This window comes from Pristis pectinata, chromosome 10 (assembly GCF_009764475.1).
Source record: "Pristis pectinata isolate sPriPec2 chromosome 10, sPriPec2.1.pri, whole genome shotgun sequence".
Lineage (NCBI taxonomy): Eukaryota > Metazoa > Chordata > Chondrichthyes > Rhinopristiformes > Pristidae > Pristis > Pristis pectinata.
The window spans coordinates 100,185,855-100,210,108 of NC_067414.1; the positions used below are offsets into that span (position 1 = coordinate 100,185,855).

General features: G+C 45.4%; 1 protein-coding gene across 1 annotated transcript in view; it reads right to left on the reverse strand.

The window, feature by feature from the left end:
* LOC127575532 (dynein axonemal heavy chain 6-like) overlaps nt 1-24,254 on the reverse strand; it is a 277,640-nt gene that overhangs the window by 201,813 nt on the left and 51,573 nt on the right. Inside the window, exons 13-21 of the mRNA XM_052025464.1 lie at nt 22,757-23,156; nt 19,749-19,936; nt 14,373-14,618; nt 12,423-12,544; nt 11,685-11,856; nt 10,285-10,389; nt 6,467-6,585; nt 3,625-3,699; nt 1,913-2,000 (exon numbers count right to left, since the gene is read on the reverse strand). Coding sequence (XP_051881424.1) covers nt 1,913-2,000; nt 3,625-3,699; nt 6,467-6,585; nt 10,285-10,389; nt 11,685-11,856; nt 12,423-12,544; nt 14,373-14,618; nt 19,749-19,936; nt 22,757-23,156 — 1,515 coding nt within the window. The remainder of the gene's footprint in view (nt 1-1,912; nt 2,001-3,624; nt 3,700-6,466; nt 6,586-10,284; nt 10,390-11,684; nt 11,857-12,422; nt 12,545-14,372; nt 14,619-19,748; nt 19,937-22,756; nt 23,157-24,254) is intronic.

Below are 24,254 nucleotides of genomic sequence, written 5' to 3' on the forward strand. Positions count from 1 at the left end.
GTCATCGCCAAAGGTGCAGCAATCTCTTCCCTTGCTTCCCGTAATAACCTTGGATATATCCTGTCTGGCCCCGTTGACTTATCTATCCTAATGTTTTTCAGAAGTTCCAGCACATCCTCCTTCCTTACGTCAACAATCAGCCTGTTGTACACCATCCTCACAAATGTCAAGGTCTCTCTCACTGTGAATACTGAAGTAAAGTATTCATTCAGGACATCCCCTACCTCTTCCTACTCCAGGCACATGTTTCCTCTTTTATCCCTGATCAGTCCTACCCTCACTCTAGTCATCCTCTTATTCTTCACATACGTGTAGAACACCTTGGGGTTTTCCTTAATCCTACTTGTCAAGGCCTTCTCATGTCCCCTTCTAGCTCTCCCAAGTCCATTCTTAAGCTCCCTCCTGGCTACCTTGAAACTCCCCAGAGTCCTGTCTGATCCACGCTTTCTAAAAGTTAGTTAATCTTCTTTCTTCCTCTTGACAAGATATTCTACATCTCGTGTCAACCACAGTTCCTTCACTCTATCATCCTCACCCTGCCTCAATGGGACAAACCTATCCAGAACCCCATGCAAGTATTCGTTAAACAACCTCCACATTTCCACTGTGCACTTCCCCAAGAACATCTGTTCCCACTTTACACTCCCAAGTTCCTGCCTAATAGCATCACTGCTGATCCAGCTGGTCAAAGCCAGAAGGATATAACTGCCAGACTGAGTCATGTGTGAACCAGCAAGAGACTTGACCTTGTCTCCACCAATTTATTTGTGGTAGACGCCTGTCCGTGATAGAACTGTAGAAGTGACCAGTGTGTCCCTTGTGTTCGTACAATGTCCCACCTTCACATTGCGAACACCCTGCATTGTGTGGTGTGGCACTACAATCGTACTACACAAGGCAGACTCCACATTGTTCAAACCTGGGGATCATGAAGTGCTGTGGACCATCAGCAGCAGCAGAAATATACACTAGCCGAACCTCAAGGACCCTCACTCTACCGTCACTATCAAACCAGGGAACCAACCCTGGCTGAATGAGGAAGGTGGAAGGCATGCTGGGAGCAGCACCAGGCATACCCAAAAAGAAATGCCAACCGGTGAAATTTAACACTGGTTTATTGCAAGCTAAGGGACCTCACAACTAACATAACAGATCAAAACACTGCTGTCTTGTCACATCCAGTTGTGAATGGTGGTGGACAATTAAACAACTAATGGGAGGAGGAGGCTCCCAACAAACTCACCGCCCTGAACAATGACCGGGCCCAGAGTGAGTGCTAGAGACAAGGCTGGTGCCAGGTGGATGATCCATCTCCACTTCCTCCTGAGATCCCCACCCTCACAGAAGCCAGACTCCTGCCAGTTCAATTCACACTATGAGATATCAAGAAACAACTAGGAGCACAGAGTACTGCAAAGGCTGTTGAATCAGACAACATCCCAGCCGTGGTACTAAGACCTGACCTCCAGAACTACTTGCACCTCTAGGTAAGTTGTTACAGCACAGCTCAACTCCTGACCTCATCATAGCTTTGTCCTAACATGGAGAAAAGAAGCGAATTCTAGAGATCAGGGGAGTGTGACGGCCCTTAATGTCAAGGCAGTACTTGACCAAATGTGGCATCGAGGAGCCCTGTGGTTCTTGGAGGTCAATCATTCCAGCTCCAGGACATCATTGCAGAGATTGACAGGCTCAGTCATCTTCAGCTGCTTCATCAAGACCCTTCCTTCCATCACCGGGAGAGAATGGGAAGGTTCACTGATGACTGCACAACATTCAGTTCCATTGAATAATGCTTTCAATGTGCTGGCGCAGCTATGATGGGCAAATGGCCACTTTCAATGCTGTTCAAACATATGATGCTTATGAACCATGATCAGATGAATGACTATCAGATGAAGCCTTGACTTACCACAGTGAGCACCACCTGCCCTGGATGAGACAGCACCCACTTTTTGAACTGTGTTGATGCCCAGTTGGTTATTCCCATCTGGAGGTGCCTAGAATAATGTACAAAGCAAGATATCAGTGCCTAGGACCCACAGACAGGATTTGTCCTGATTATCATCACTCCGTAGTCTAATGGGATGGCCAGCAGGTAATTAGGGGGTATCAGCATATGACCTGCCCTTGGCCCCTGGGATGATGGCGATTGGATAAAAACAACAGACGGGAAGGCAATGGGCCAAGTGGTGGAAGATGGGTTTAATGTGGATGGCCGCCCGCTGGTCAGTGTGGACGAGGTGAGCCGAATGGCCTGTATCCATGCTGTACAAATCTATGACTCCAGGAAGAGGATGATTTATTTTTAATCTAATAAGCAGTGATCTGGAACCTCTTGTCCAAAGGGCAGCAGAAGCAGATTCTATTAATAACGTACAAAAGGGACACAAATAAATATTTCATGGGAAAAGATTACAGGGCCATGAAAAAAGAGCAAAGAACTGGCACAAGAAAATGTGCTGTGTGATTCTATGGGTCAGTCCAGACTGCCAATTACACTGGCAGCTGCTTCCGATGAATAACTCTTCTCCAGCAATCCAAACAAGGTTTTCAACAGTTTGAAGAGTGTAATAGCACGTTATTTCACATACCAGTATGAAATGCTGCAGTGCTGGCAACATGTTGCCTTTGTATCAGTATATTACTCCATTAACAGGTGACACCACACTCTATCACTGAATCTCTCCACACCAAGAGAAACTTCTTCTCCTTCCTCACGGACAGAGTGGAGCAGGATGAGTCGGCAACACGCTTCACCTGCATTTCCAGGTGTGAGGAGACATTGACCACCACGCACCCATTGCCTGCTGTTCCCCATCAGCAGCTGACTATTCCCCAACATCCAGTTCACTCATAGGACATCTCACAGCTTAGTGTCCACTATCCCCACAGCAGTCAAAACTGCACCGATCCTCTGCCTCTCCTTTACTCCAACCAGCTGCCAAAGCACAAGCCGGGCAAGGAGGGATATCCTCTCTGGGCATAATCCCTGATCGTTGTGTCTTGTTCTGATGACTGGATTCACCTCTCTTTTAAGAGCTGCTACCTTTAAGTAACATCCTGAATATTTGGCACTGACCCTCCATCCTCCCCACACCCCACCCCCATGATAGGATTTTAGAGTCATGGAGTCATACAGCACAGAAACAGGCCCTTCGGCCCAACCTATCCGTGCCGACCAAGATTCCCATCTAAGCCAGTCCAATTTGCCCACGTTTGGCCCATGTCCCTCTAAATCTTTCCAATCCATGTACCTGTCCAAATGTCTTTTAAATGTTGTTAAGGTACCTGACTCAACCACTTCCTCTGGCAGCTTGTTCCATACACCCACCACCCTCTGTGTGAAGAAGTTGCCCCTCAGGTCCTTAAATCTCTCCCCTCTCACCTTAAACCTGTGCCCTCTAGTTTTCAATTCCCTTACCCTGGGAAAAAGGCTGTGTGCATTCACCTTATCTATGCCCCTCAGGATTTTATGCACCTCTATAAGTTTGATTGGTATGTTGGTTTTAGCCAACAAATAGCACTGTTAATTCTGCACTGCCTGCACTGACAGGAACTGGCACCAACTATCTGTTCCCCGCACCCACCAGCCAGCCTGACCTGGATGTCTGCACCACTTACTTTCTCACAGCCTCAAACATCGCAGTTTCCATGTTTCCCAGCCAGCTTTCGATAGGACCCCGTATCCGAACATTCCTGCAAAAGGCATTTTAAAAGCAGTGAGAATTGCCAGGATCCAACCTGCCAGAGACACATCTGCTGGAGCAAGGCACTTTCGGGCATTTGCACAGGGAATTTTGACACTGAGAGAAAATGTTAAAGATAATTGTCAGTACAGAATAAAAATAAAATTCTGCAGCATCAGGTTCACACAATCAAACACTAGTAAAAGCAGCAGGAAAGAAAATTGGCATGTGAACAAAACTCATCTGGTCAGCTGGAAAAAGGAGCTATTCACTGAAGTTACTGAAGTCACTTTGCACTAAAATAGACTTTTTTTGTTCTAATCATGTTCTTTCTTGTAAAAATTGTGCTTAATTTATGTTTTTCTTGTGAATGCTGCTTATATGATGCTTTGTGCCTGTGATGCTGCTGCAAGTAAGTTTTTCATTGCACCTGTGCACACATGTACCTGTGCATAGGACAACAAACTTGACTTTGACTTTTAATATCTGGGTTCTAAAACATTTTCCTTATTAGCATCTAACTGCCTTTAGGTCCTACAGAATGAGAGTCATAAAAAGATGTCACAGTATCTAGATCTCAGGCAGAAACTACTTGCCAACTAACCTGTAACCTGCATATTCCTGAGTCTTCATTTACTGTCAAACCAGGGGATCAACCCCGGTTCAGTGGAGCTGTGTGAAGCAGCACCAGGTACACCTACAATTGGCCAACTTAGTAAAACTACAACACAAAATGTCAACAGCAAAAACAGCAGGCACCAGACAGAACTGAACAACCTTCTGGTCAGCAGGTCAGAGTTGCCACATCTAGCGGTGAATGATGGTGGACGAGTGAACAGCTAACAGGTGGAGGAAGCTCCAAGGGCATCCCATTTGTCAACAACTTAAAAGCAAAAAACTGCAGATGCTGACAATCTGAAACGAAATAAAGTTCTGAGACCAGTAGTGTAGCACAGGGCTCAACCCTGTGATACTTGCTATTTGTTGTATACATTAGCCATTTCAATATGGATGTAGGAGGTGTGGTTAGTAACTATAGAGATGAAACGAAAACTGGCAGTGCTGTTGATAGTGAGGACGATAATCGTAGACTAGGATGATGTTGATCAGTTGGTAAGATGGGTAGAACAAGTGACAGATGGAATTTAAACCTCACTCAGAAGTGCGAGGTGATGCACTTTGGGAGGACCAATAAGGGTAGGATGTACACAATGAATGGTAGGGCCCTGGGGAGTACTGCAGAACAGAGACCTTGGTGTACAAGTCCAAAGATCCCCGAAGGTGGCGGCACTGGTAGATAAGGTGGTGAAGAAGGCATATAGGATGTTGGCCTCCATTTGCCAGGGCACAGAATACAAGAGCAGGGTGATTATGGTGTCTGTGATGCTGTTTGTACATGCACGTACTTGTGCCTGTGACAATAAACTCGACTTTGACTTTGACATTGTTGGGCCACAGCTGGAGTAATGTGTGTATTCTCAGTGGCACACTATAGTAAGGATGTGATTACACTGCTGAGGTTGCAGAGGAGATTCACCAGGATGTTGCCTGGGATGGAGTGTTTCACAGTTACGAGGAGAGACTGGATAGGCTGGATTTGTTTTCCTTGGAGTGTATAAGTCTGAAGGGGGACCTAATTGAGGTGTACAAAATTAAGAGGGGTGTAGATAGAGGAGTTAGCAGAAGCATCTAACACTAGTGGACATCAGCTTGGGGTAAGGGGTGAAGGTTCAGAAGGGATCTGAGAAGGAATTTTTTGCACCCAGAGCTGGCTGAAATCTGGAATGCACTGAGTGGGTGATGGAGCAGGTGAATGCTAAAGACAAGGCTAAAACAATTGCAACTGTGTCCAGCAGAAGTGTAGGGTGGATGATCTGTCAGGCTTTCCTCCTGAGATGTCCACCATCACAGAAGGTAGTCTCCAGCCAGTTCGATTCTGCATGGGAACCTGCATGGAAACACCACCACCTGCAGACTCCCCATCCAAGCCCCACACTGTCCTGACTTGGAGATGTATCACCGGTCCTTCATCGTTGGGCCTCAATCCTGGAATTCTTTCCCTGGCATCAGTGGGGGAGTACCTTCACCTGAAGGCAGTGGCTCACCACCAACTTCTCAGGGGCAAATAGGGATGGGCAATACATGTGGCAACATCAGATACCAGAAATGAATGAATAAGGAAATGTGATGGTGAGGAGCAAGATGAAGAATCAGAAATCAAATGCCTGACAACCCTAGAGAACATAATAGGCTGAGAAATAAAGTGAGCCTTGACATTCAACACTGATGCTTGAGAATCAGGAGAATAAAAACTGGAGATGTCAAAGACGAACAAGATGAATGATAATATTATGAAGGAAAGAAAATAGCTTCCTTTTATGGCAACACTTCTCAGAACTTCTGCATACCTCAAAGTTCATTATAGCCAAAGAAGCCCTCTTAAAGTCTGCTTACTGTTGTCATGTGTGACATTTGACAGCTAATTTTCACCCAACTGCAGTGGGATAAAATTTTGCGGTGCACTCACTGGCTGGCAGTGCCTCTCCCTGCACCCAGGCATGAGCCAGGCTGTATTGGTGTAAATTCTTTACTCCCTAGTCAATATCAGTATCAGAGAGCCAGCATCAAAGTGATGGACTGAATGTCCACTGCGTTTCTGGAATCATCTTTGACCAGATAATTGTTGACCAGGCAAACCCAAATGCAAAGGGATCAGGGTGAAAAAGGAACAAGCTCAACCAAAAAGTAGTAGCTGCATTAATTAGGCTGCACGGTACCTTGGCATGGGCAGATTTTCGTTTTCTGCAGACTTGATCATTAACACAACGGGAGGTCTGGTAGACTGACTGCTGATTTCCAAAGACCTGATGTTTTCAAAGCATTTGGCCAAGTGAGGCTAATGAAAGAGGGAAGAAATCAGTATCAGAATCTGTTCAGTTGAAGGCTGCTAATTGGGAACTCTTAGTAACACTTTCTAATCAGGACATCATAGACTCCCAGTATGGAAGGTGGCCAGTCAGCCCATTGAGATAATGCCAACCCCTGGACTGAGCCACCCAGTTAATTCTACACCCTTGTTCTTTCCCCTTACGCCCTCAATGTTGTCTCTAACCAATATTGTTTTGAAAGTTTCTTCTGAATCTATTTCCACTGCCCTTTCACGATAAACATTCTAGATATCAAAAACAAAATATTAAAATATTATGTTAAAATCGTTTCTTGATGCTTTGGTCTGTTATATTAAAGAATGTGTAAAAATACAGACCTCAAATCATCTCCACCAACACAGTTCATTAAAAGAAATGTAACATTTCAGAGCTGCTATAAGCTACCAGCAAAATGTTTTTCAAAGCCAGGGTATGTTAACACAAAAGAGACTGCAGATGCTGGAAATCTAGAGTAACACACAAAGTGCTGGAGGAACCTTCATCAGTCAGGGCATTGAATAAGGTGGACGGGAGCAGTCTTTTCCCCACCGTAGGGGAGTCCAAAACTAAGGGACATAGATTTGGGATGAGAGGGGCAACTTTTTCACGCAGAGAGTGGTGTGTATATGGAACGAGCTGCCGGAGGAAGTGGTTGAGGCAGGTATAATAGTATCATTTAAGAAGCACTTAGAGGTACATGGAGGGGTGGGGCTTGGAGGGATATGGGCCGAACGCAGGAATTTGGGACTAGCTGGTTGGGCTGAGGGGCCTGTATCCATGCTGTATTGCTCTATGATTCTATGACTCCTGCTCAAATGTCAGCATTCACAACAGTGATCCCGGCACAATCCTGCAGTTATAAATAGTTTCACGGAAAGACATCCTTTGTCATATAGTTCTTCCAGCATTTTGTGTGTTACTCCAGGGTATGTTAAGCTCTTAATTGCACCATTTGGCTCCCATTTAAAATGATCCAGCATAGAAGGAGGCCATTCAACCTATTATGCATCTAATGAAAGTACCGTTCGTTTTCCCCACAACCTTAGCTCTGGTGATTTTTCTCTTGCAATATATCTAAGGAGATCATGGTACAACTGTACGAAACAGGTTAGGCCACAGCTAGAGCACTGAGTGCAGTTCTGGTCACCACACTATAGGAAGAATGTGTTTGATCTGGAGAGGGTGCAGAGGAGAGTCACCAGGATGTTGCCTGGGATGGATGTTTCACTTATGAGAGATTGGATAAGCCGGGTTTGTTTTCCTTAGAATGGAGAAGGCTGAAGAGAGACCTGATCGAGCTATACAAGATTATGAGAAACACAGATAGGGTAGATTGTAGTAAACTTTTCCCCATAGCAGAAATTGTCTAAAACTAGAGGGCATAGGTCTCAGGTAAGGAGTAGGAGATTTAGGGGGGATTTAGAGGAAATCTTTCACCCAGAGTGATTGGAGTCTGGAACACACTGCCTGAGGGGGGTGGTGGAGGCAGAGTCTCGCTCAACATTTAAGAAGTATCTAGACGAGCACTTGAATCCCCAATACAGAGAAGGATACCGACCAAGTGCTGGGAAATGGATGGATCAGCATTGACATGGTGGGCTGAAGCCCCTGTTTCTATGCCCTGTGACACTTTCTAGCTGTCATAAGCACCCACCCATCTGTTTCCGAAGGGAACATCAGCTGCCAAAACCAGGGTAAGTGTGGGAGAGGTCAACATGCAGCAGCAGAATGGCAGTTTTCATTCTGAAACATACATGGCAAAAATGAGACAGCAGTCAGAGTTTCTCCTCCTCCCAGAACAGTGTGATTGGTTACCCCTCAGAACAGAGCACTGTGTACAGTTCTGTCACCACAGTACAGGAAGGATGTGGTAGCAATAGAGACAATCCAGAAGAAATTCGCCAGGATGTTGTCTGGAATGGAGGGCTTTAGTTATAAGGAGAGATCGGACAGGTTGGGTTTATTCCCACTGGAACGTAGGAGGCTGAGGGGTGACCTTATGGAGGTTTATAAAATTATGAGGGGCATAAATAGTCGGAGTCCTTTTCCCGGGGCAGGGGAGTCTAGAACTTGAGGGCACAGGTTTAAGGTGAGAGGGGAGAAGTTTAAAGGAGATCTGAGGGGTAAGTTTTTCACATGGGGGGGCGGTGGGTGTACGGAAGGAGCTGCCAGAGGAAGTGGTAGAGGCAGGTACAATCACAATGTTTAAAAGGCATTTGGGCAGGTACTTATATAGGAAAGGCATCAAGGGATACGGGCCTAATGCAGGCAAATGGGATTAGTGTAGATAGGCATCATGGTTGGCATGGACGTGGTGGGTCGAAGGGCCTGTTTCTGTTCTGTACCTTTCTGTGATTCTAACATTAGAGACTGGAGCAGACAACTGTGCTCATTCAGCCTGCTTCCTCATTGAATTAGCCATCTGTAACATCTGTAATTTCACTATAAATTACAAATTACAGATGTTGCAGATGGTTAACTTGACTCTGTCTGTTTGCATTGGTTCCATAAGCCGAAGGATCCTCAGCCAAAGATAATCCATCCATCTCAATTTTGAAATGTGTTTATTGAGTCCTGGGGTGAAAAAGTGCTTCCTGACATCACCTTGAATCTTACGTTTAAGTTTATGCCCTGCGTCCTGGATTCCCCAGCAAGGGAGATAGTTTCCCTTTGCCTATCCTTTCATCACTTAAAGCCTCTGAATGAGAATAGCCGCTGACCAACGTAGAATTGTTAGGGGACATGAGGAGATTATTTGGCCATTCCCCCTGTGCAACTTCTAAAGTAGATCTGTCAGCCTTATTTGCCAGAATCAGAATCAGATTTATTATCACTGACTTATAGGTCATGAAATTTGTTGTTTTGTGGCAGCAGTGCAGTGCAAAGATGCAAAATTACTGTAAATTACAAAAATAATTAAATAGTGCAAAAAAAGGAATAATGAGGTAGTGAAATTACTGTAAATTACTATGTTAACATGAAATTACTATAAATTGCAAAATTAATAAATAGTGCGACAAAAGGAATAACGAGGCAGTGTTCATGGGTTCATGGACCATTCAGAAATCTGATGGCGGAGGGGAAGAAGCTGTTCCTGAATCGTTGAGTGTGGGTCTTCAGGCTCCTGTACCTCTTCCCCAATGGTAGTAACAAGAAGAGGGCATGTCCCAGATGGTGAGGGTCCTTATTGATGGATGCTGCCTTCTTGAGGCACCACCTCTTGAAGATGTCCTCGATGGTGGGGAAGGTTGTGCCTGTGATGGAGCTGGCTGAGTCTATAACCCACTGCAGCCTCTTGTGATCCTATGCACTGAAGCCTCCATACCAATCCATGCTATACTCTATGCCATTATTTTCCTTAAGTTTATCCAATGGTCTCTTAAAGGTCCTGGTTGACTCTGTTCCCACCGCTCTTACAGGCAATGAACTCTACATCTCTGCTGCATTTTGTTTTGCATTCCCCCATCCATCTTTTGGTCAAGTACTCGCTAGTTGTTGAGCTATCTGTTATTGGGAACACATTTCTGACCTAAACCAGTGATGATCTTGTAGACTTCTATCAAATTTCCTCTTAATCATCTTTAAGGAGCAGAACCCAAGTTAAACCCTGCAGCTGAAACCCTTCATCTCTGGAACCAGCCTTATAATTCCAGCTTGTTGTTTCATACCTGTATGGCATCAAGATTTCTGCTCTGAGACAAGATATCCAGCAGATCGTTGTTGCTGAGGAAGTAGAAACGTGGGAAAGCAATCCGCTTAGCTTCCAAGTAATCCTGCAAGGCAACAAGAGCAAACTGATTTAGTTCACAAGTCTCACTTCATTCACTCAAACATCAACATTCACCACAGTGATCCCGGCACAATTCAGCAGTTGTCAATAGTTCCATGGAAAAGATCCTTTGCCACGTCGTTTGACAGCAGTGCCTAAATGGTCCCATTCCCAGCTCTTTCTCCATTGCCCATGGAAATCTTTCCCCTTTCCTTTTGGATGTTACTGTTGAATCAACTTCACCAGCCTTTCAAACTCCACATCCCATAGTGGAACAATCTACTGGCAATCAATGAGTTTTAACTGACCTCCCATTTTTAGTCCTTTCCTAACCAACCCTATCAAAAATGTTCATTCATCACATTGGTGGGAGAGTCAGAGTGATACAGCACGGAAACCAGGCCCTTCAGCCCAACTTGTCCATGCTGACAGTGTTGCCCAGCAAGCTAGTCCCATTTGCCCGCGTTTGGCCCATAGCCCTCTAAACCTCTCCTAATCATGTACTTATTTAGATGGCTTTTAAACATTGCTAATGTGCCCGCCTCAACCACTATTTCTGGCAGCTCGTTCCAAATATGCACCACCCTTTGTGTGAAGAAGCTGCCCCTGATGTCCTTTTTAAATCTCTCACCTCTGATCTTAAACCTATGCTCTCTTGGTTTTAGCACCCCCTCCCTGAGAAAAAGATGATGTGCTTTCACCCTGTCTATGCCCCTCATGGTCTTACATACCTCTATCAGGTCACCCCTGAGTCTCCGAGGTTGCTGGGAATAAAGCCCTAGACTATGCAACCTCTCCTTGTAACTCAGACCCTGAGTCCAGGCAACGTCCTGGTAAGTCTTTTCTGCACTCTTTCTAGATCAATAATATCTTTCCTCATGAACAAGGGGGACATAGCTGCAAGATAAAGGATCAGTTATTTAAAGCTGAGGTGTGCAGAAATTTCTTCTCTCAGAGGGGAGTGAATCTCTAGAATTCTCTGCCCCGAGGGTGGGGGAGGCCAGATCATAAGATGGAGATAGATAAATATTTGAAAGATGAAGGGATTGAGGGCTCTGGGGAACTGGCACAGAAGAGGAGTTGAGGCCAGCGAAGATTGGCCATGATCATCATAAATGGCAGGGCAGTCTTGAAGGGCCTGGTGACCTACACTGCCCCTATTTTTTTGTGTGCTTCTGTTCTGTGGTGTGTCTGGGTTCCTGCTCCGCATCTAGACTCTGTGATAAGCGACTAGAAAAGCCACAGTGCAAAGGAGAAGAAGCACGAGATCAAGTTCTTTCCTCCTCACAAATGTCTTACCTCCAGGCACTTCAGTATCTTCTCCAGGTTGGCGTTGGTGGCCTGCAGGAGCTCAAAGATCCCTGCTGTACTGGTGACCTTCAGGATGTTCGAGTTCTTCTGAACTCGCATCACCAACTCATTCCATGTCATTTCAATCTGGGCAAAGAGTTTGGTTTCTGCCACAAGTTGCCTGTGTTATGAAATGATGCAGCAATGGGTCAAACACATGGTTGAGTGGTGAGCATGGACTGAGCTGCATTTCAAACTCACTGGTTAATCAAGCCATGCAAGCAATTAAACCATTCATAAATTGGTAAGTTGGTTTATTATGGTCACATGTACAGAGGTACAGTGAAAACTTTGTTTTGCATGCCATCCATACAGATCATTTCATCACATCAGTGCATTGAAGTAGTACAAGGGAAACCAATAACAGAATGCAGAATAAAGTGTTACAGTTACAGAGAAAGTGCAGTGCAGGCAGACAATAAGGTGCAAGGGCCGTGACGAGGTAGCTTGTGAGGTCAAGAGTCCATCTCATTGTACTAGGGGACCGTTCAATAGTCTTATAACAGCGGGATAGAAGCTGTCCTTGAGCCTGGTGGTACATGCTTTCAGGCTTTTGTATCTTCTCCCTCCCATTAAAATCTAAAGCATTTTAAATACTGTGTGATTTATCAGAAGCAGATGTGATGCCTCACTAACTTCAGAAACAGCCATGTTTGAGGAATGTGCCAGATGTGGGATGATTCTTACCTTTGGATGTCAGGTGCTTGGAAGATGGGCTTGAGGTAGAGCCAGTTCTGCTGACAGGTCATCCATTCTTCTAAAGTAAGTGCCATCTGGGTCAGTTTATGGTCCCACTCAATCACCTCATTCTGCACACAGGGGAAGTCTGCTTTTAACAAATACTAGCTTGCAGTTATTACCCAAAAAATCTTTCTGACAGACATGCAAAGTGCACAATGCCACACCACAAACTGGGTTCATACATCTCACTTCTCACTGGATTCCTGTCCATAACTACACTCCTCTTTTCCCTTATCTCAAGGAAGCAAGATAGGAAGGCACCCAGAGCCAGCTGAGGAACACCTCTCAATGCCTCTATTTTAGCTGTCAAAAGAAATCAGGCAAGTCTCAATCCAGAGGCAATTTTCAGGCATTTATGTAGATGTTTATTGCGAATATACTGCACTGTCTATGCCTCCACCCATGGGGTGCAAGTCTGTGGATAGCGTGTTCCTGTGCTACATATTTATGCTCCATGAGGGGTGACTTTAAGTGGACCCATTGCACAAACACTGGGCAGCACAAAATTTAAAATTGGGCACAGGATGTCTGCTCATACTCCACATCACTTTAACATGTCCAGAGAGAGCTCTCTCTTTACGTATGCAGATCAAGCCCTGATCTGCATCTGCATATTAAATACGCAGATCAAGCCTTGCTGGAGCACAAGGTGCCCATTTGTTTTCTTTCTGTGCCAGGTGAAGAGAGGCAGGAGAGCTCCTACACACACCACAACAGGAAACTTACACCCACCTGCAGCCTGCTCCTGTTTTCAGAATATGGTCTGTGTGTTCACCTCCCACTTGGGTTGGCAGAGCTTAGTTTTGGGTCATCCAGTGAGTACTCCTTGCATTTAATCAGCTAAATAGTGCTGCAAAGCCACTTCCCACTTTTTCTCCTTGGGACCATGGATAGGGAAGGTTTAGAGGGATATGGGCCAGATGCGGATAAACAAAAACTAGCTTAGATGGGCATCTTGGTGGGCATGGACCAGTTGGGCTGAAGGGCCTGTTTCCGTGCTGTGTGACTCTGTGACTGCATGAGGCAATGTCACTCCAAATGTCCTGCAGAACTGTTGGGAGCAGAACAGCAAAAGTCTTGGCTTCCAGGGACAGACCTGGACAGACGAGGTGTTGAGTACAGGAGTCAAGAAGTTATGGTGCATCTCCACAGAACTTAGGCTGCATTTAGAGTATTGCGTGCAGTTCTGGTCACCTCACTATAGGAAGGATGTCGAGGCTTTAGAGAGGGTGCAGGGGAGGTTTACCAGGATGCTGCCTGGATTAGCGGGCATGTACTATCAGGAGAGGCTGGACAAACTTGGGCTCTTTTCTCTGGAGCGGCGGAGGCTGAGGGGTGATCTGTTGGAAGTGTATAAAATTATGAGTGGGCAACATAGGGTGGACAAGCAATATCTTTTTCCCCATTATTGAGCAATCCAATTCCAGAGGGCATGCATTTAAGGTGAGATGGGGTAGGTTCAGAAGAGACATGAGGGGTATGTTTTTTACTCAGAGAATGGTGGATGCCTGGAATATGTTGCCTGATAGGGTGGTGGAGGCAAATTTGTTGGGGGCTTTAAGAGGGGCTTGGATGGGCACATGAATGAGAGGAAAATGGAGGGATATGGGCATTCTGTAGGTAGGAGGGATTAGCTATGTCGGCACAACATTGTGGGCCGAAGGGCCTGTTCTGTACTGTACTGTTCTATGTTCTAAGACCTATCCTTTCATTAGAGTGTAACTGGCTGCTTGGTCACTGGATTCCTGCCTCCCTCAGGCAACAGACAGCACAGTCTGTAGCAGCAACAGAATAGCTGTGAAGTGTGTTTCCTGGGAATGATGAATTTCCATCTAAAAGAGATGGCCTCTTGTTTATAGACATAGGCAATATCACTTCCTTTAAACTAGCAAATACCTCAATAGGTCCCACATAACGGGAGCTCTTAATGGTGGAGATGATGTTTAGACTCTCTTCTAGCTGAGCGATAATCTCTTCAGTGGACCCAATAATCAGTACGGTGGAGGTCTCGAGCTGGTGACTGACCAGTTTGAAGCTGGTTTGATTCCACAGGGTAATGACTTTTTCCAGCATGCTTCTCAGAGTTCCCTCATTGGCGGCTAAGCTGGATGTATTAACAATCATGTCCTTGTGCTGGAACACCTGGAATATAATTAGGAAAGTGCTAGGCAGCTTCAGATCCCATTCGCACGCTCTCCACTTGTTTGTCCATTGGTTCAGATCCAGTGTTAGAGTTAGATAGTACTTTTGGATTCAAATGGAAATGTCCACGTCCAAACATTAATACCGCTTCAAGAGTGAACATAACAGAATTTTCAACTCAAGGTGTTCTATATTCAGTTTACCTACCCTTGATTATGACTTCGGGAAGAATATTCCGCATAATCCATCCTTGTTATTGTCACTTCAGTAAAGGACATAGTCAGCTTACCATGTCAACCTTGACTCAGTGGAGAGCATTCTAAGGGAAGACTGTAGGTCCATTTGGAGCACATGTTCACGCAGCTGCCCTATGTAATCTCTCCGATAAATACTATTCCCCTATGTAATATGCTCATTCTGCACCTCCCCTGAGCAATGCACTGTTCAGCCAGTAGAAGAGGATGCTGCACTCTATCAGCTCCAGACAATGTCGGTGTGAGTGATACAGATTTATGTCAGACAGACTGTAGAGTGTTCAAAGTTCAGAGTACTGAAGTACCTTGGTGGATAAAGCAATGAAATATACACTAATGGCAATCGTGTGCTATAGACTCAGATGGATGGTCTGTGCCATGTTGGACAACCTGAGAACTGTAGGCAAATCATTCATTACACAACCAGCCATCCAGAGCCTGAACTAACAATCAGGAGATGGGAGTTCAAATCCCTCCACAACAGTGGCGGGGTTTACATTTGGTTAATTAAACAAATATCGATTAAAAAGCTAATATCAGTAGTTGATGATGTAGCCACATCTGCAGGCTCATTCTACATTAACAGGGCTGAGTAGCTGTACAATGCCCACCATTCCAGAATATGGCCAGAAGAAAAGTGTAGCATCCCATCCTCTCCTGAGCTAAGAAACATGAAAGAGAGAGAGAGATAGAGAGAAGGAAAGGGAGAAAGAGAACAAGAGAGAAAGAGAGGGAAAAAGAGAGAGAGAGAGAGAGATGGGTCTGATGTCCTGTGGTTTTCATTGTCCACAAAATGGGCACAGCATGAGTTGCATTTTGCCCTCAGGAGTGTTTTGAAATGCTGACATGCAGGATTGTCTGTTAACTTGCCTCAGCAGCAAAATTCAGGTGCTGGGAAGATTTTAATTTTTTTTATTTCCTCGCCTAAAATTCACCGCATTGTGAATGTGCAATTGCCTGGAATTTTCTTCACACCCGAAGTCTTATTAGACTTGAAATAGAGTGTACTCCATAATGATGAACAAAACTGTTACAATCCAGATAATTAAATTCAAATTCTGGCTTTGTAATGTTAACAATTTCATCTAGATGAACTGGGGAAGTGGACCAAGGAATGGCAGATGGAATTTAGCTCGGATAAGCTCGGATAGTAAGGGACAAAATTGGTCCCCTAGAAGATCAGAGTGGTTGTCTATGTGTGGAGCCTCAGGAGATGGGGGAGATCTTAAACAGTATTTTTGCATCAGTATTTACTCAGGACAGTGGCATAGTGGATATGGAAGGAAGGGAATCAGGCAATAGTGTCATGGAAGATATAGAGATTAAAGAGGAGGAGGTGCTTGCTGCTTTACAGCGAATAAAGGTAGATAAATCCCCCGGGCCTGATAAGATAATTCCTCGGACATTGAGAGAGACTAATGTAGAAATTGCAGGGGTCCTGGCAGATATATTTAAAATTCCTTAGCCACAGGTGCAGTGCCGGAGGACTGGAGGATAGCTCATGTAGTTCTGTTGTTTAAAAAATGATCTAAAAGTAAACCAAGTAATTACAGGCCAGTGAGCCTGACGCCAGTAGTGGGTAAATTATTGGAAGGTGTTCTGAGAGATCAGATATACAAGTATTTGGATAGCCAAGGGCTGATTAGGGATAATCAGCATGGCTTTGTGCGTGGTAGATCGTGTTTAAGGAATCTTGTAGAGTTTTTCGAGGAGGTTACCAAGAAAGTAGATGAAGGAAAGGCTGTGGATGTTGTCTACATGGACTTTAGTAAGGCTTTTGACAAGGTACCACATGGGAGGTGAGTTCAGAAAGTTCAGACACTAGGTATCCATGGAAAGGTTGTAAACTGAATTCAAAATTGGCTGTGTGGGAGAAGACGGAGAGTGGTAGTGGATGATTGTTTCTCAGACTAGACGCCTGTGACTAGTGGTGTGCCCCAGGGATCTGTGCTGGGGCCATTGTTGTTTGTTGTCTATATCAATGATCTAGATGATAATGTGATAAATTGGATCAGCAAGTCTGCTGATGATACTAAGATTGGAGGCAATAGTGGACAGCGAGGAAGGCTTTCAAAGCTTGCAGAGGGATCTGAACCAACTGGAAGAATGGGCCAGAAAATGGCAGATGGAATTTAATGCAGACAAATGTGATGTGTTGCAGTTTGGAAGGACAAATCAAGGTAGGACATACACAGTAAATGGTCGGGCACTGAGGAGTGCGGAGGAACAAAGGGATCTGGGAGTTCAGATACATAATTCCCTGAAGGTGGCATCACAGGTAGACAGGGTTGTAAAGAAAGCATTTGGCATCCTGGCATTCTTAAATCAAAGTATTGAGTACAGGAGTTGGGATGTTATGGTGAGCTTGTATAAGACACTGGTGAGGCCAAATTTGGAGTATTGTGTGCAGTTCTGGTCACCTAACTATAGGAAGGATTGAAAGGGTGCAGAGGAGATTTAACTAGAATGTTGCTGGGTCTTCAGGAGTTGAGTTACAGGGAAAGACTGAACAGGTTAGGACTTTATTCCTTGGAGCGCAGAAGAATGAGGGGAGATTTGACAGAGATTTACAAAATTATGAGGGGTATAGACAGAGTTAATGCGAGTAGGCTCTTTCCACTTAGATTAGGAGAGATAAGTACGAGAGGACATGGCTTTAGGGTGAAAGGGGAAAAGTTTAGGGGGAACATTAGGGGGAACTTCTTCACTCAAAGAGTGGTGGGAGTATGGAACGGGCTGCCATCTGCCGTCGTAAATGCGGGCTCACTCTTGAGTTTTAAGAATAAATTGGATAGATACATGGACGGGAGAAGTCTGGAGGGTTATGGACTGGGTGCAGGTAAATGGGGCTAGCGGAATACCGTTTCGGCACAGACTAGAAGGGCCGAATGGCCTGTTTTCTGTGCTGTAGTGTTCTATGGTTCTATGGTTCTAAGTGTGAGGTGTTGCATTTTGGTGAGTTAAGCCAGGACTTCAAAGTTTTTGACTGCACCTCAGTACATGTGACAATAATAAATCAATTTACCAATTTATAGTGAATGGTCGGGTCCTGGGGAGTGTTGTAGAACAGAGACCTAGGGGTAGGGATACATAGTTCCCTGAAAGTTGCGACAGGGTGGGGGCAGGGTGATGAAGAAGGAGATTGGCACATTGGCCTTCATGAGTCAGGGCAATGAATATAGGAGCTGGGACGTCATGTTACAGCTGTACAAGTCGTTAGTGAGACCACACGGAGTATTGTGAGCAGTTCCAGTCACCCAGCTACAGGAAGGATGTGATTAAACTGGAAAAGGTGCAGAAAAGATTCACGAGGATGTTACTGGGACTGGAGGGCTTGAGTTGTAAGGAGAGGCTTGATAGGTTGGGACTTTTTCCCTTGCACCTAAGAGGTTGACGAGTGAACTTATAGAGATATATAAGATCAGTGGGGGAGTAGATAAGGTGGATGGTCATGAGGTTAGGGAAGTCTAAAACTAGAGGGCATAATTTAAGGTGAGAGGGGAAACATTTAAAAGGGACCCAAGGGGTAACTCTTTCACACAGAGCATGATGAGTATATGGAACAAGCTGCCAGAGGAAACTGTAGAGGCAGGTACAATTACGATTGAATTGTAGAGGCCTAGAGGGATATGGGCCAAGCACAGGCAAATGGGACTAGCTCAGATAGATGTCTTGGTCAGCATGGACGAGTTGGGTCAAAGGGCCTGTTTCCATGCTGTATAACTCTAGGACTCTATCGAACAGCTAACACAAATACCAGACAAGAAAGAGGAAGGGAGCTAAGTATTGTTTGCTTAGGCTGGAGGGGAGGAGGAGTGCAAGACCTACTGTTAGGTCAGAGGGAAAAATGCACTGGCTACTGTTTATGAGAGTGGACTTTCACCCCAACCAGAAAATTCCTGCAGTCAGGAATGGTCACTGGTCATTTACCAGAAGTCGTGCCACATTTGGATCACTGACAGTTTGAACCCCAGGATGGTGGTGAACATGTGCATGGTTCAGCTCTGAAGGGACAGAGAGAAAGGGAAGGGATGTCCCAGTGTCAGCTGCTACACTAAGGTCACTGTAAATGTTCAACCTCAAGTAGAGATATTTCACCACAAAATAAATAATTCTGTTCCTTGTCCTTTTACTGAAAATCCTCAGACAGGACACAGACCCAGAGGTCACTTACTGGCCTGTTGTAAACAGAAGGAAGGGGAGACACCAGTTGCTGTAAAGACTCACCTAATTCCAATGTTGATTTGAAGAGAAAATCCACCATCCTTACCTGGTCTGGCCTTTGAAGGATACCAAATCCAGTGCAATGTGATTCTCTAACTCATGTGCAGGCAGATAGGTTTAGTTTAATTTGGCATCGTGGTTGGCATAGACATGATGCGCCAATGAGCCTGTCCCTGTGCTGTACTGCATTGTTCCAAGCCACTCATTTCACTGACAATTGGGAATGCTCAATAATTAACAACCATGCCAGCTATGTCCACCATCCCTGAATACTTAAAAATACACAATTCTTTAACATACTTGGAAAACAAACTCTTATCCAGGACCAGTTAGGGGATACAAAAGGTAATAGCACCCTTACACTGGAGCAGAACAAGCATTGGTCGTTATCTTTATAGAATGACAAGACTCCCGAAATGTCTGCTGCACAAGTTGCTGGAGTGTATCAAAGTCAAAAACTCTATAAGGGAGCAGTGAAGAGGAATGAGAAGAAGAGTGAGTCACTATAGCCTCAATTGTGTGCTCCCTTCCAGAAGGGGGAGGGAGCAATGAGGATGTTGGCTCAGAATCCAGCAGACATCCACAAGTTGCAGTCGTGCTCACAACCCCTGGACCTACTGCAATCTGTCAACCCTTCTGCGACAAGCCTTACCCTGAGCTTCATGAAACTCTCCAGCGTCAGGTGTTTATCCTTGATTGAGCGTCCAACTGTGTACTCAATGGTGTCCCAGTGCTGGGATTCCAGCCAGGGATTCCTCAGGGCCACGATGACCGGCAGCATCTCCTTAAAGTCAAAGACTGCTTGCTTCAGAAGAGGAACTATATCATTTGGTGGCAATCCTAAAGGAGAAAGAGAAACCCAACAGTGAAAAGGGATCCGACAATTGAAAGAGGGTCGCCATTGTGCAAAAGACTGCTTCTGGCAGCACTGCCAACAGAGCAAAAGATTGTCAATAACAGCAGCACAGGACTTTTCATCAGAAGACCATTTTATAATTATATAGATTAATATAGAGATGGTAAGCTTTCCACAATGGGGTTTCTTTGCCAAGAACATTGCCTAAGGATACAGAGGAACATAGGTCAGCTGGAAAGTTGGGTGGAGCAGTGGCAGACGGAACTTAATCCAGACAAGAGTGGGGTAATGCACTTTGGGAACTCTGGTAGGATATACCAAATAAATGGCAGGGACCTCAGGAGCTTTGATGTACAGAGAGACCTTGGGGTGCAAGTCCATAGCGCGCTGCAAGTGGCAACACAGGTAGATAGGGTATCAGATAGGGTATCAGATAGGGTATCAATAGGGTACATTTGGTATGCTTGCCTTTGTAGGCCAAGGCATCAAGTATAAGAGTTGGGATATCATGCTGCAGTTCCACTAAACAATTGTGTACAATGTTGGTCACCACACTACAGGGAGGATGTGGTAGCAATAGAGAGAGTGCAGAAGAGATACACCAGGGCGTTGCCTGGAATGGATGCCTGTAGTTAGGAGAAATTGGATAGGCTGAGACTGTTTTCCCTGGAGCAAACAAAGCTGAGGGGTGATCTTATAGATGTTTATAAAATTATGAGGGGAATAGATAGGGCAGATAGTCTGAGCCATTTTCCCAGGACAAGGAAGTCTAGAACCAGAAGGCACAGGTTTAAGATGAGAGGGGAGAAATTTCAAGGAAATCTGAGGGGCATGTGAATATCTGCAATGACCTGCCTTAGGGGGTGGTAGAGGCAGGTACAATGTTTAAAAAGCATTTGGCAAGTACTTAGATAGGAAAGGCACAGAGGGATACAGGTCTAATACAGGCAAATGGGATTATAGTTGGTAAGAGCAACAAACAATCTGCTGGAGGAACTCTGCGGGTCAAACAGCATCTGTGGGGGGAAAGGAATTCTCGACGTTTTGTCGACCTGTATCAGGACTGAGAATCATATAACTTCATGTCATATAAGTCATAGATAATAAATCTGATTCTGATTCTGAGAGTGGAGAGAGGAGATGGCCGGTATGAAGGGGCATGTTGCGACAGGAGCCAGAGGTAATTAGTGGACTGAGCCGGGGTGGGGTGGAGGGTGGGGGAGGTGGGTGATTGCAGGATGATGGACATCAGGTAAGGTAGGGGAGGGGGGCTGGAGTTGGGAGACAGAGGCAGGTCGGGGGAGACAGAGGCAGGTGGGGGCAGACAAAAAAAAAGAGGAAGATGGAGCCAGGAGGTGGTGAGGAGGGTGAAGGTGGAGGCAGCTGCTGGAGAGAGACCAGCAGGAACACAAACTGTACCCGTGCTGGAATCCGATAAGGAAGGAAGATGTTAATGGGAACCATTAGGGGAGAGGGGAAAGGCAGAAGGAACCAGACGGGGAAGGAGGTGGGAGAGCTGGTGGGTGAAATGTGTGTGTAGTAGGTGGAAACAGGAGGGGGAGGGGGGTGGAAATGGGTGATAGAAGTCGGGGGGTGGGGGGAGGGCAGAAAGGGACAAAAATAGGGGGACTAGAGGAGGATGGGAAGGATGGGGGAGGCGGGGGACCGGAGATGAGGGTTACCTGAAATTGGGTAGGCATTCAATGGATAGGATTAGCGCAGATAGGCATCACGGTCAGCATAGGCAAGGTGGGCTGAAAGAGTTTCTAATTCTATGTTAAATATGAATCCTTTGGACCCTTTCACTTGGGATCACGAGCACAGTAATGGTTTGTGGTTAGACAGAAACATAAAAACAGAAGGCCACAATTTAGCCCTCATAGGATCACAGAACATTTACAACACTGAAGGTCATTTGGTTCATTATATCCAACCAGTTGGAAAAGATCTTCACTGCCTGATCCTTCAAACACTTGATATGTAGCCCTGTAGATGATGGCTCTCCTCATACGCGTCCAAGATCATTATAAAAATGATGGCTCCTACCCCCATCACCTTTACAGGCAGTCATTTCCAGAGCCCTACCATCCTCTGGGTGAAAACAGTTTCCTCATTCCCTCAGTAATTTTTCTACCAATCACTTTAAATCTATGCCCCCAGGCTTTTGACCACTCTGCCAAGAAAAATAGGTCTTTCCTATATATTCTGCTGGGCCCCTCATTATGCACCTCATTAAGTCTCCCTCAGGCTCATCTGTTCCAAAGAAAATAATCCAGGCCGATCCAATGTTTCCTTATAGCTAAAATGTTCTGGTCCTGGCAACATCCTCACCCATCTCCTCTGTACCCTCTCCAGTGCAATCACTTCTTTCCTGTAATGTAACGACCAGAACTAATGCCACACCCAAGCTGTGACTGAACTAGTCCAGCATATTCTCCTTGCTGTTATATTCTGAGCCTCAGCTAATAAAGGAAAGCATCCCATGTGCTTTTTTAACCACTGAGCTGCCCTGTTACTACCTTTAAGGATCTGTGGACATACAAGTCAAGATTCCTTTGTTCTCCACCCTTCTCAGTAGCAATCCATTTATTAGGCATTCTCACCTCAAATGCATTTTCCTGAATTAGATTTCATTGGTCCTATCTGTTTCCCACATGGATCACACAACTGATCTTTCCCCTCCCACTCCAACCTTCACTCCAACTCTGAGGAGATGTCCTTAACCCTGGGGTCAGACACGCAATGTGGTCTTAGGAAAGCAGGAGAAAATGACTGAGCTAGCACCACAGTCGTGTGCCACAGACCTTTCTCCAGCAAGTATATTGTCTGCGTGAATCTGTTGACGTCCTTACGAATAGCATCTACATTCAGTTCATCGAACCAGGTGTCAGTCCAGCTGGCATACAGCTTCTCCCATTCACTCTCCGATTCCCACAGCAGCTTCCTCAGCATCAACTCGTACTCAGTCTCAGACAGCAGGGCTTTCAGTGGCTGACTGCTCATCCCTCCCGACCTCTTCTGCACTGACTCAAAAGTGCTGATGATGGAGCTGTCTGTGCCACCCGAGCTGCAGAAGCGATCGTGGTAGTTGCTGTAGGTTCGTGCCCTGCCGGCAATTGAGGAGACTTCCAGCATCAGAGCATCGATGGCCTCCAGGGCTTTGTGTGGGCTCGTCTCAGCCAGGAGAAGGGTGGGATTTCTCACCTGAAAGACCAAAACATGGTTTATTATTATTCTCATGGGTTTATTATTGCCACATGTACCAAGATACAGAGAAAAGCTTTTGTTTACATGCCATCCAGACAGATCATTCCAGGTAGTAAAAAGGAAAACAGAATGCAGAATATAATGTTAGAGTTACAGAAAAAGTGCAGTGCAGGTAGACAATAGGGTGCAAGGGCCACGATGAGGTAGGTTGGGAGATCACGAGTTCATCTTTAGCATACGTGAGGTCTGTTCAAAAGTCTGATAACAGTGAGATAGAAGCTGTCCTTGAGCCTGGTGGTACGTGCCCTCAGGCTTTTGTATCTTCTGCCCAATGAGAGGAGAGAAGAGAGAATGACCAGGGTGGGAGGTGTCCTTGATTATGTTGGCTGCTTTCCTGAGGCAGCGGGAAATGAAGATGGAGTCAATGGAGGGGAGGCTGGTTTTTGTGATAGACTGGGCTGTGTCCACAACTCTCTGGAATTTCTTGCGGTCTTGGGTAGAGCAGTTGTCGTACCAAGCCTTGATGTATCCGGATAGGATTATAAAAATAAAGGAAACAAGGAAGAGAAGAATGGCAAACAGTTGAGAAAACAAAGCAACACACAAGATGCTGGAAGAATTCAGCAGGTCAGACAGCATCTGTTTATCAATCCAGATGAAAGGGTCTCGACCCAAAATGTCAACTGTCTATTTCCCTCCATTAATGCTGCCTGACCAGCTGAGTTCCTCCATGAGTCTTGTGTGTTGCTCCAGATTGCAGCATCTGCAGTCTCTCGTGTCTCCAACTGAGAATGTTTTAAGTTGCAGAGAAGGGGAGGATGGAGAGAACACTGGAAAGGCTGCTGAGGTGGTTCACCAGCACAGTTGCAATCTAGTCTCTCCTCATGGAGCATTTCAGTGTTTGATTCCCTGGAGCAGAGGAGGTTGAGGTAGGAAACATGGCTGAGGAATACAAAATTCTGAGGGACATAGATAGGGGAGATGGTCGGGAACTTTTCCCCATGGCAGAGGCATCCAGAGTGCATGGGTTTAAGGTAAGGGATAAGGGGTGTAGAAAGGATCTGAGAAAACACTTTTTCACCCAGAAAGTGGATG